This window comes from Solanum lycopersicum, chromosome 8 (genome assembly GCF_036512215.1).
Source record: "Solanum lycopersicum chromosome 8, SLM_r2.1".
NCBI lineage: Eukaryota > Viridiplantae > Streptophyta > Magnoliopsida > Solanales > Solanaceae > Solanum > Solanum lycopersicum.
The window spans coordinates 64,680,567-64,692,400 of record NC_090807.1 but is presented as its reverse complement, the minus strand read 5'-3'; the positions used below and the strand labels follow the sequence as shown (position 1 = coordinate 64,692,400).

The 11,834-nt window shown below is 30.7% G+C and overlaps 1 protein-coding gene across 2 annotated transcripts; it reads right to left on the bottom strand.

The window, feature by feature from the left end:
* Window positions 1-2,950: 2,950 nt before the first annotated feature.
* Window positions 2,951-6,848, bottom strand: LOC100736469 (autophagy 8f). 2 transcript variants are annotated; one of them, XM_010326987.4, is made up of 6 exons: window positions 6,576-6,848; window positions 6,216-6,257; window positions 6,040-6,095; window positions 4,006-4,058; window positions 3,449-3,567; window positions 2,951-3,342 (listed from the first exon to the last, which is right to left on the bottom strand). In XM_010326987.4, exons 2-6 carry the CDS (start codon window positions 6,250-6,252, stop codon window positions 3,239-3,241), a joined length of 369 nt encoding a protein of 122 aa, XP_010325289.1. In that variant the 5' UTR covers window positions 6,253-6,257; window positions 6,576-6,848; the 3' UTR covers window positions 2,951-3,238. The 2 variants fall into 2 exon arrangements, with proteins under 2 accessions (XP_010325289.1, NP_001234634.1); NM_001247705.1 differs by lacking the exon at window positions 6,576-6,848 and having other exon boundaries at window positions 3,239-3,342; window positions 6,216-6,252.
* Window positions 6,849-11,834: the final 4,986 nt, after the last annotated feature.

Here is an 11,834-nt window from a genome sequence, read left to right as displayed (position 1 = left end):
GCTAACATTTGTCCTATTATCCCTTTCAAAGTTGGAAAAACTGGTTCACTGGCACATGTATTTGTTTTCTTGCTTCTAATAAAGTTGTTATTCAACACTTGGGAAATTATACATGAATACTCTTTGATCAAAATTGGATGGCCATTCTTCATTTAGCTCAATAATAATTAAGTTTGAACATAGAAAAGAATATGCAATGAAGTCAAAGGATGTCAGAATTTTGGTGAAAATATTTACAAGGATGTGAGATAAGCTAGTTTTTTTGTCTAGCATGAAAAAGGGAAAAAACACAAAAAGTAACGGCCTCTCTACTTTAACATGCATATATCTCATTTTTGTGCTGGTCTTTGACTTGGTCACGATGGTCGACGGAATCATAATTTTCATTAAGAAAATTTAGAATATAAAAAAGAAAATATAAAAACGAGTTGATCAAAGGGAGTTCAACATATACCGTATAAAGTATAAATATAGAAAATAGTCTTTTCGTCAGGGGGGGTTTAGATGATCAGATCCTTACATGGCTTCGCTCCTACATACATAGCTGAGGTATGCATGCCTTTTGTAATATCTGATAAAACTAAAACGATGATACAGAGAAAATTAGCCTGATCTTATATATTTATATATAAGGAATAGGGATGAGATGCACGTATGATAATTTACAGGTTTACGAAAATTCAATAATCTTAGAAACTCGTAAAACTTTTAAGATAAATAGTTCATGATCTGCATGGTAAAACCGACACAAAGAATAGTGAAAACAGAAGTACAGACTTAATGTATGCAAATTTTTATTCAAAACCTAGTAATTTGCCTTTTGTAGAATCCAAATTCTTCTAAAATCTAAATTCACCTCTAATGACATATGGCTATATTTTTAAGAGTAATTGCACTTTTAATTCTTCCATTATTAATAAATTCCTATTGTAGTCCTTATAATATTAAGCTAAGTAGTTTTATATGTATATATAACCTTTATAATTAGTTAAAGGTATGTGTTTTTTCTCCCTTTTTTATATATGAAAGATGTGATATAATACTTAAAATTATTTTTAGAACCACATATGCTATCCTCACATATAAAGTAACGATATGAATTCAATATCGATAATTGAATGACTCAAAATCTAGGTCACTGGTCAATTAATTAAAAGTTAAATATACTTAAATCAGAAATGGTGAGGACCAAAATCAAAATTGTAACTTACCTAACAGAACTTATCAGTCAAAGATAAGAGGAAATAAAAGATTATGAGTACCAACTTGTACATTGGTGGAAGTCCTTCACTCTTAACTAGATATTTATGTTTGAGCTTTAGGTATGGAGAAAATTCTATTAAAAGTGTCATTTTTGAATACGTGTGATTCGAATTTAATCGAAACTTTAATGTGAATTTCAAATAGCGAGCCAAAAATTTTAAAAAAAAAGTTATATGGGACCATAAAAGAGAATGGGAGTTTGGGACCTCAAAGGAGAAGAATTTATGATTATGGGGAGACAAAGCAGCATAGCCATACCGCCATTGTCACCCAACACACCATGACACTGGGTCCCAATCAATACGTGACACGTGGCATCTAGTCCCATGTGTCCTAGACATGTGAAAATATTTATAATCAATGGGATCACCTTCTCCTTTGTTTTATCGGATCGATGATATGAAGTTTATGAATTTAAAACTATGTACGTTGTATATAAAGAAATAAATTTTGTGGCGAATTATTCAAAGTCAAAAGTTAGGTTATCAGGAGAGGAGAATTATTTAAGTCCATATAAAGAGATCATTCATCTATTAATTACTGATGTGAGACTTTTTTATTCTTCAAAAAAGTGATACATAACTTGGGCAATGATAGATTTCATATGACAAATATAGGTATTGAAATGTGTGAGCACTTCATCTAATCTATCGTTTTGTTTATTCGATTATATGTATATTAACACGTCCTCTCACATGCAGCTAGATTCTTTTTCATGAGTTAAACACGTAAAAGTTCATTTTGATAATGGTTGGAACTCAGGAGACTCGAACCCACACTTTTGTCTACTCATGTAACATTAATTTCATCTAAAAGCATAAGTTTTTACAGTGATTATGTATTTTTATTTATGTAAAGCGCGCTTTAGATCGAAACTACTGAACTCGACTGATCATAGCGGAAAAGGTTCATCATGTCAATATGTCTTGCTCTCAGGCTCCTCCTCCTTTCTCCAACTGCTGACAATTTTAGTGGATCAAATGAAATCTCCATTGGAAAGACCTTTAATTTGATGTTTTGGCATATTGTTATTTGGGAAAACATTAGTATTAATTCTTGTATACCTTAACAAACCATCATGAATATGATGTGTAACTACAAATGTTTTTTCCTGTTTGTGCCAACTTATGTTGACATTTAGCCTTACTTGTTTTGCCTTAGAAATCTCATTATTAGTCCTTTTTGTGTCTATATATGTATGTTTTGGGATGACAATCCTTTTGATGAATTAACCTTACTCCAAACCGATGTATGATTAAGTAGAAAGAAAATATGAACGTTAGAGAAAGTAGTGTACAATATTTGTGTTGTGCTTTCACAGATAAATATCTGTTTTTACAAGATTTTACCAATACGAAAGATGTTGACGTTATTTTTAAAAAAAATCTTTGTTTACAAACTAATCGTAGCCCATAGGCTCATTTTTCATTGCCAAATATATATTCTAGTTTTAATGGTGATCTAATAATCTTATACTTATTATTGATAGACAGAGTTACTTGATAAGTCAACATCTTCGACCAGTATGTCTGTAAAATTTCCCTAAGCTATTATGACACCATGTTTCTAGGCACAAGATTCCCCTCAGGATTTGTTTTCATCATTAACTAAATTTGAATAGTATGACCAACTAAATCCGAATTCACGCCGAAAATTAAGCACAAATAATGTTGAAACAGGAAAGCAATCAAGAATGAAATTAGGCACCTCAGTGTTGCCTTTTTTATAAAATAGCAAATGATTCGGACAGAGACGCCATCTTTAAGGAGGTCAAATCCGACTGATTATTAACATCGAAAGTCAGAAGATTGCAACACTTATGCTCTTGAACTATACATAAATACATGCTATACATAATTTTTACCGGTATAATCTTGAAGATTTTGGAAGCGGCGATGGAAGATATTAGCAGGACGGAGAAGTATCAATTCGATAAACAGGGGAAATATAAGAAGAAAATGAATGGATGTCAAAGCTACAGTTCGCTCAGGACCCCGAATGTGTTTTCTCCACTGTAGGTAACATAGAGGAAGCCGTCATCGTCCTTCTTCTCATCGTAGATTGCAGACATGATTGCCCCTGCGAAAACCAAACACAGTCGGCTCACTTCATAGGAAAAGAGAGAATTGCTCTCCAAATTGTTATGGCAGCTTCTAAAAATCAGATATTAGTAGTAAAGAAACACCTGTTGGCGGTAGCACATTGTCAATAAATATGAATATTGCCTTTTCTGCACTCAATTTGATTCTTTTGCGAATGACATAGACAAATTGCCCAACTGTCAAGTCAGCTGGCACAAGATACCTGTAATTTTACCAATCAGGAAAACATGAATCGAGTTTTTGCAATAATGATAGAAAGAAGGGTCATGCGTATTGTGGTGTCCCTCGTTGGCAGGAAAAAGCAGATGTACAAAGGAGAGAAAGAAAAGGGCGATAAGTTTGACTCGTACAGCCTACAGAAGACGACAATATTCATCTCAAAATATCACATGAATGACACCAATTATCACCTAAATTAAGCTAATGTTTGGGACAAAGTAGCAGGAAGCAACGAGCAAGTTAAGGAAAAGGTCAATTGCCAATCTGAAGGGGAAGCACCAACTGAAAAGGGACACAAGAAATGACGGAATCAGGGAGAAACATTTCTGAGGGGTAATATATTTCTTCCCTTGGCTGTAGCACCACCGAACATAGATATAAGTAAAACAAAAAGTTAACTTGAAGGTTGGTCAGTCCTTACTTTTTCTTATCGATGTTGGGAATATCACTTTTTTCAGCCTTCTCAACTATTACCTGCATATTACAGAAAAACTGTGAAAAAGGAGCACAACAGAATTCTGGATGTATTGGCACATTATACCAAATAAAACAAATACTAAGCCGAAATTCTTGAGTGAAAATTGGACAGCACCCTCTTTGGACTCATATTCAGTTTGAGTTTAAACAAGACTCAACTATGACAATCATATAGTTGGCACATAATATCAAAGCTTACAATTGGGCAATACCCTCTTGGACATTATCAAATTTGATTTGAGACAATTGTCAGCTGTGACAAGGATAAAGAATATTCTGCTACGAACAAATTTTGAAGTATTGTTCAGACTTCAGTGAGCATTCATGTAGCCCAATTAAAGCCGTGCTTGGGGTACAGGTGTGGTTGCAGTTGTTATTATTCCTTGATTCACATAAAATGTTCATATTATATGCGTCTACACGTGAATCCAATATCTCCAGGGATCAGAATCTAAGCAATTGTGTTAGGCATCAGTAAGTGATTAACATTCTTTTTCTATTAGCTTGAATTTGACTTGCTAATTTCGACGTTGTTCATCAATACTTAAACTGCTTTATAGTTTACATCACATCAAATCTACATACTTTGGTCATCAAAACTTCGACTAAACAAGCTTACTACTTCGACCTCTGAGATTCTTTCATCTCTTACTTTTGAAGTTGAGGTCTTGCCGAATGATCAACTCAACTTAACCTATTGTCATTCTTCTTACCTTCAAATTGGAACACATCCAACTACCAAAGAACTCATCTGCAGTAAGATATCTCTACCCCATTCACCTCTAAAAAACTATCATACCCCTTTCGAGCCTGTTGGGCTCCCAAACTGAGAGAAACGGAGTGGGATGGCCTTTGGACAAGGAAAAGGCAAACTAAGATTCTGACTTAGTTGTTAACTTGATATAGATGAAACCACCTGTGACATTGGAATCGATGAACTGGGAGATCAGGAAAACAGAATTGATAGTACCAAGAGACATGTCTACAAGAGTGTGTTATTACCTTTGTTGTTTTATTCGATCTCGGAAAGCATGTTAGGTGCCTACAATAATTTCACGATGTATTATCCTTTTCTATTGTGCATTCAAGTCTCAAAAGAATATGGGAACTTACGTTGCTAATAAAGAGGAAACTCTCTCATCTTCATCAAAATTCCAGAGTCTGTGCATTCTCTTCCCCGAGGTTCCCAGTTGGTCAGCGAGTTAGTTGGTATTAGGCGTCCAGTGGTACTATTTGGGTTCTCTTCCCGGTCACCACGTGATACCTATATTTCTTTCTGATGTAATTGAGATGGTATTTGAATAACTAGATACAGAAGGTTCAGATTCTATGGCAATTTCCATTTGGTAGTGAAACAAGGAAATTTCAATGCAATCACATAATAACACCTCTTATCCCGTGTTCCAGTCACTACCTTTCGAGAATAGTAATAACAGAGAACTGCAAGTAAGAGGCAAGAAGAGGAAAGTCTGGAATTCTGAAAGGTCAACAACATAACTTCCAAATTTATACCGGTTCAATCCAAATTCGTTTAAAAGATAATCTCATCACAGACAACTTGGCATTGGTACTCGAAGTCAATTTAGAATGTAGAAATATCGCACAACCCCAAAAGTTAGCTCAATAGGGGAGGATTGATCAAGTCCATATAAGCAAACCACTAGTTTGTTCCCCAACCAACGTGGGACTCTAACCACTCTTACAGCCCCTTCATGCCCAGGCACAACTGGAGCTTGGACAGGGACATGTAAAGAAATGATACTTAGGATCATGATAATTCCCCAAGTCTATACAAGCAAACCACCTATCCATTCCCCGACCAACGTGGAGCTCTAACCCACTCAAACAGAGAAAAACACCCAAAAAACAACATATGCAGTTTATACTACAAGGCAAATAGTTCAAATTTCATAATTCACATTGAAACAACCAGCTATCACAGAAAATTAAAATTCATTCACATAAACTTTGTTCTCACCGGAATCCTATCTGCGTATTTTTCCCTAATCCTAGCAGCCTCAGCTCGCCTTTTCTCTGATCATCCAAAACAACAGAGTCAAAACAATCACCAACACCCACAATTCTTTTCACAAAAAGAAAATCATAACACAACAGAAACTATAAAAAAAACTACTAAAAAGAATCCAAACAAACCAAGATCATGTTCTTGCTTGAATGAGCTCTTAGCCATTTTTCCTGAATCAAATAAGCAGAATAATTAACTTAATTAACATGTCATCCACAACCCAAAAAACCCCAATTGCTTTACAGAACAATCAACTAACTCTTCCAACACAAACACAAAACTTCAAAGCAAGCATCTTTTGACCTAAACTGATAAATTTTAATTTTGTTGATTCTAGAACAACCCCATCAAGAAAATCTTCATCAGAAACATAAAACAGAAAAAACCCAATTGATAAAGATTGAATCTTTAACTATTAAAAGTAAGATAAACACCAAAATTCATCAAAAAAATTAAATAATACCGATTAAAAGGAGTAAAGAACCAACCTTTTGTGATAATATGATGGTCAATAGAGAGAAAAAGAAGATAAAGAATGAAGGTTGAGTAATTCACGACTTTGCTTTTGCTTTGATTTAGGACTCTTTTATGTATAAAATAATCATTATCCAAAACTCTCTTTATTTTGAGTCTATACTTTATACACGCAAGTATTGGTAGACGTGGGCTTCAAGAAGAAGGAAAAAAGAAAAGTCTAATTAAATTGAAGATTATTTCTTTCTATCCATTTTGTAAGTATAATATTTGGATAAAGTTATATTGTTGTAATGTTACATAATATAATAAATTTATAAATATAATATTTGAGCAAAGTTTCTATATTATTTATAAAATTATTGTACTATTCTATATTTTTAGATTATTATTTATAAAATTATTGTACTATTCTATATTTTTAGATCACAAATATTTTTAAAGAATTATTTTTGTCATATAACAGTCCATATAGACGGTTCAACATAATAAAAGTTATTTATATTTATTGTTCATCTCTATCACAATTTTTTTTAAAAAAAATAATATCAAATTAGTTTTTACTTGTTCTTATTTGAGTTATTTTTTCGAATTGGATTTTTATGTCATTAAATGTTAGGATAAAAATTTAATTCTCAAGGTTGAAAGATGTTGAAAAACTCTTTAAAGTCATTATTTTTGAATATTGTAATTGAAGCTGAAAATTGATATTTAACAACTGATTTCTTAATTTGAAGATTGATATTTGAAATTTGTATTGAAAAAAATATATTAAAAAAATATGAAAGAATTTTTAAAAGCTTGAAAATTCAAAATTGATTTTGTGAATCTATGACTCCAAAATCCAAACAATGAACTTGATTTTTCAATATACAATTAATTACAGCCTCAAATAAACTTTAGCACACTTTAAAACTGGAGTATGAACAAGGAAGAACAATATCATAGAGAGAAACTTATTTTTCTCATGTTGAACTGCGTGGGTAGACTGTCATGTCAACACTAATGGTAAAGATACAATATAAGGGTATTTGTCTTACAAAATATAGACCGCACGGATAGTTTTGATCCCACATAATTAATAGGTATATATAAACTATTTCGAATAATTATGACCCAACAAAAATAAATAATTAAATTGTTTGAAAGTTATATAATATACTTATATTATAGCATTATTGTTTGGTGGCAAGGACTTGGCAAAGGACTCTTATGAACTTTTCATGACTAATAAATTATGTGTTCGACTTTTTCTCCTTAAATCAATTTATTTTAATGTTTTTATTAAGTCTATTTTAGTTTTCGAAGATAAACGATTGTGATAGATCCATTAACAAGGAAATTTGAAGAGGCTTTTTTTTAAAAAAAAATAATATATGGAGTCCTTATTAAGGTCTCGTTGATGAGATTGGGGATACAATTGATGTTAGTTAGGAGGTTTGGAGACAGACAGTGGAGTACAAAGGAATGATTGTTCGGACCAAAACAAAATATTTGGAGCGTAAATTTATTATGGCGATGGGTGAAGCGGACGTGAAACTAAGGTCTGTCACACAAATAATTTTCGAAAGAAAAAAAGCTTTAGATAGCTTGAACCTGTAGCCTAGGATAGTGGGGACGTCGACTATGATATCACGCATTTTATTAGGTGGATTGGATAAAATAGAGGCCTGCCTCTGAGTCTTGTCTGTTATAAAGGTACCATCTTGAACTTAAAGATAGTGATAAAGTTTGTGTATAGTATATTCTTTTCAGAGTGAATTTCAGTAAATATGTTATTGTGATTGTAACATTTTTTACGAAAAACCTGTTTTTTTTAAATTGGGCGTGTGCCAATGCATATTTTATATACATTTTTCTTATTAAATGACAGTTAGATAATGCAATGTATATTCAAACTTCATTCATTACGTACTGTAATAAATTAATATAGTTAGGTGTATAGTAATTTTTGTTTGGTACTTCAAACTTAACGAGCTATATTAACGTGTTATAAGCCAATTAGGCCATTAATTACATATTTGATGGAGTGGGTATGTTTTATTAGTTTTCTTATTGGTTTTTATAGACCTGAAATCACTAGTTTTGGTATAATTAATATATCAATTACAAATTAATTTTTTTCTAATTATACCATAGAATAATAACGATACATGGAATAGTATCCTTATATTACAATCTGCATAAGTTTTCTTTTTTAAAAAAAAAAATGTTTGTTTGTGGTGATTACTATTAGTAGGCATTTGATCATGTAATTTGGAGATTAAATTTGGAAGTTCTTAAATTATTGTAAACCATTAAATTTCATCTTAGTTATCAGTAATTGATTAAATATGAAATTATTTCAATGGGAATAAAATAATTTTTGTAAGAAATAAGAACTATCCTAGAAAAAATAATTTTGAAAATATTAATGGTCTTATATTATACAATTAAGTATTGTCTGGGCTTTTCTGTTCAAGCTAGCCCAATAACTACAAGGATTGTTGATAAATGTAGCCCACAATGTATGGTACTGGGCTGATTTGTACAAATATAAAGGACAACTTTCACATATAGCAATTAAAAAAATTCATATTTGTATGCTATAGTAAAGTTTGCATAATTGCGTTTCATAGAAAATATAGAAATTGTATAATTCATTATATATATATAGTTGAAGAAAATTGTATAAAACAAAGTGTATAAAACATGAAAGAAAAAGACACTTGGGCAGAGAACTGTATAAAAACGAAGTGTATAAAACGAATTGTATTATTATAAGTGTATAGAACGATTATATACAAATTGAATTTGAATAAAATGAGAAAGAGAGAAAGACAAAAGAGACTTGACAAGGAATAGACAATTGAATCGAATTGTACAAAACGAGAAAGAGAGAAATTAGATACAATTTGAAAATTGTATAAAAGGAGAAAGAGAGAAAGGCAAAAGAAACTGGGTAAGGGAGTATTTTTATTGTATAATTATAAGTGTATAGGACGAAAATATATGTACTTGCATGTGTATATATAATTTTCTCACGCTTTATACAAACAGAAACGCAATTTATACATTTCGCTTCTATTTGTATATGTGAGAAAGGTGAGGGTGGCGAGCGAGATCTGGAAGAGGGGAGAGAGGGGGGGAAATATATGTATTTATATAATTTTTTTTGCTTTATACAATTAGAAACAATTTTTATACACTTGTGTTTGTATAAAAAGTGAGGAAGCGAGCGAGAGATTGGAGGAGAGTGGCGAGCCAGATATTTAGGAGAGAGGCACTGGCAATTTTTTTGCAAACGTTTGCTATGGAGCACAATTAAATCAAACCCTAGCTACTCCATTTTTTTGGTTATTAGTTTGCTATTATATACAATTTTCCCTATACTTTTAGGTTATTATTTAAATTTTGAAAAGTTAATGCAAATATATTCCAATGTGAACTAATTAGAAAGACATAATCGATAGAAAATGTTACTTATTCAATATATTTTTCTTACTTTGATCGGAAAAATTATTCTTCTCATTTTTAAAAAAAAAATAAATTAACTTCTAGCTAAAATATTTTTCAAAAATTTTAATTAATCAAAATATATATATTTTTTTAAAATACCTTATAGAAAAATGTTTTCCTACCTACCAAACACACTAAGAGGAAACTTTGACTATGTTGGCTTTCATTTGTCAATTCTATACTAGTTTTAGGTAGGTATTATATTGAGTATATCATAAACTTCTACTTGCTTTAGTTGTGAATTATATTAGGGAAATATATTAAATATAATTGTTGATTATTATAGTTGAAGACTTAGCTGTGACACCACTATGGATGGTTGTATGACTTTGATTGATCAATCATATAATCAAATCACTCTTTTAGGAATTTTACTTCCTCTCCTAGATATATATTTATACTCGATATTTATATCATGTCAAATAATTTAAATATTGGATTATTAAAAAAAATTATACAATCAATCACCCATTAATTACAATTAAGTAATGAATATCATGCATGTGAAGAGAATATATTTTTATATTTATTATTAATAAAAATTTTACTTTTGGATTAATTGATCCTATTTGCTTTATTATTAATGATTAGGTCAATCAAACATTATAATTTGTTAGAGAATTAAACAATCTTTTGTAGCTTAGTCTTTCTAGGCAAGTGCTTAATGTTTATTCATGTCCAGTAATTAACAGACAAATTAAAAGTCTATATGTTGCTACTAAGATGATTGAGTAAATTTCAAAGAACATATCCATATATTAAGTACATTATACTAAAGTTTTCTTTTTTTTTGACTTTCTATCGGGTGTACTTTAGTATATTTCTGTCAGGATTTTAATTAATTTGAATTCACAACATGTAAGATTTATTAGAGGAAAAACACATTTTAGTATGATTGTTATTATACGTAGAATTTAAAATAGATACCTCAAATTAGGAGTGGAAAGATTTTATTCATTTTATCATAATTCATATAGAACTTTCAAACTTTATTTGGAGGGAGTGTGAGGAATGTGCCATTATCGAGTGTTTGGCATATTCATGTTATGATTTCGATTAATTTAAAGTCACACCTAAAAAGAAGTCATCCTAACATGATTTTATCATTCATAAGACTTAAACGGACACTTAATTTAATTAAAAGTGGAGAAATCCTATACTATTCGCTTCGAAATTTAGACTAGCTTAGTCTTACAAGGCAAGTGCTTAATGCTCCAATAATTATCAGACAAATTTAAAGTCTATGTTGTTAACATGATTGAATATATATGTTTGAAAGAAAACATCAACATTACGAACAGTATATTAAAGAAGATTTTCTTGTTCGTATGGTTTATATTTGGCATTTGATATTCATGTTAGAATTTTGATTAATTCAGATTTGCATTATATAAGATTTATTTTTAAAAAAAAGTACATTCTAATATGATTGTTATCAGTATGTAGGACTCAAATTGAAACCTCTACTTAAAAATAATAAAAGCATAATCATCCTACAATAATTCAGGTAGAAATTATAAATTATATATGTGTGTGAGGAATGTGGCACTAATTATATAAATGTAATAAAAAGTTAATCAATGGACATGAAGAATAAAATATAAATGTCGGAGAAAAAAAGAATTATTTAATTATAATAACCAAAAGGATGACAGGTATATAAAACATCAATTTGACCTAGTGGGCAACACAATGTGTATTAAGCAAAGTTAAATTTCTTGGTCACAAAGAGAGCAATTTGATGTGGAAATGATTCACTTTACAATTATTCACTT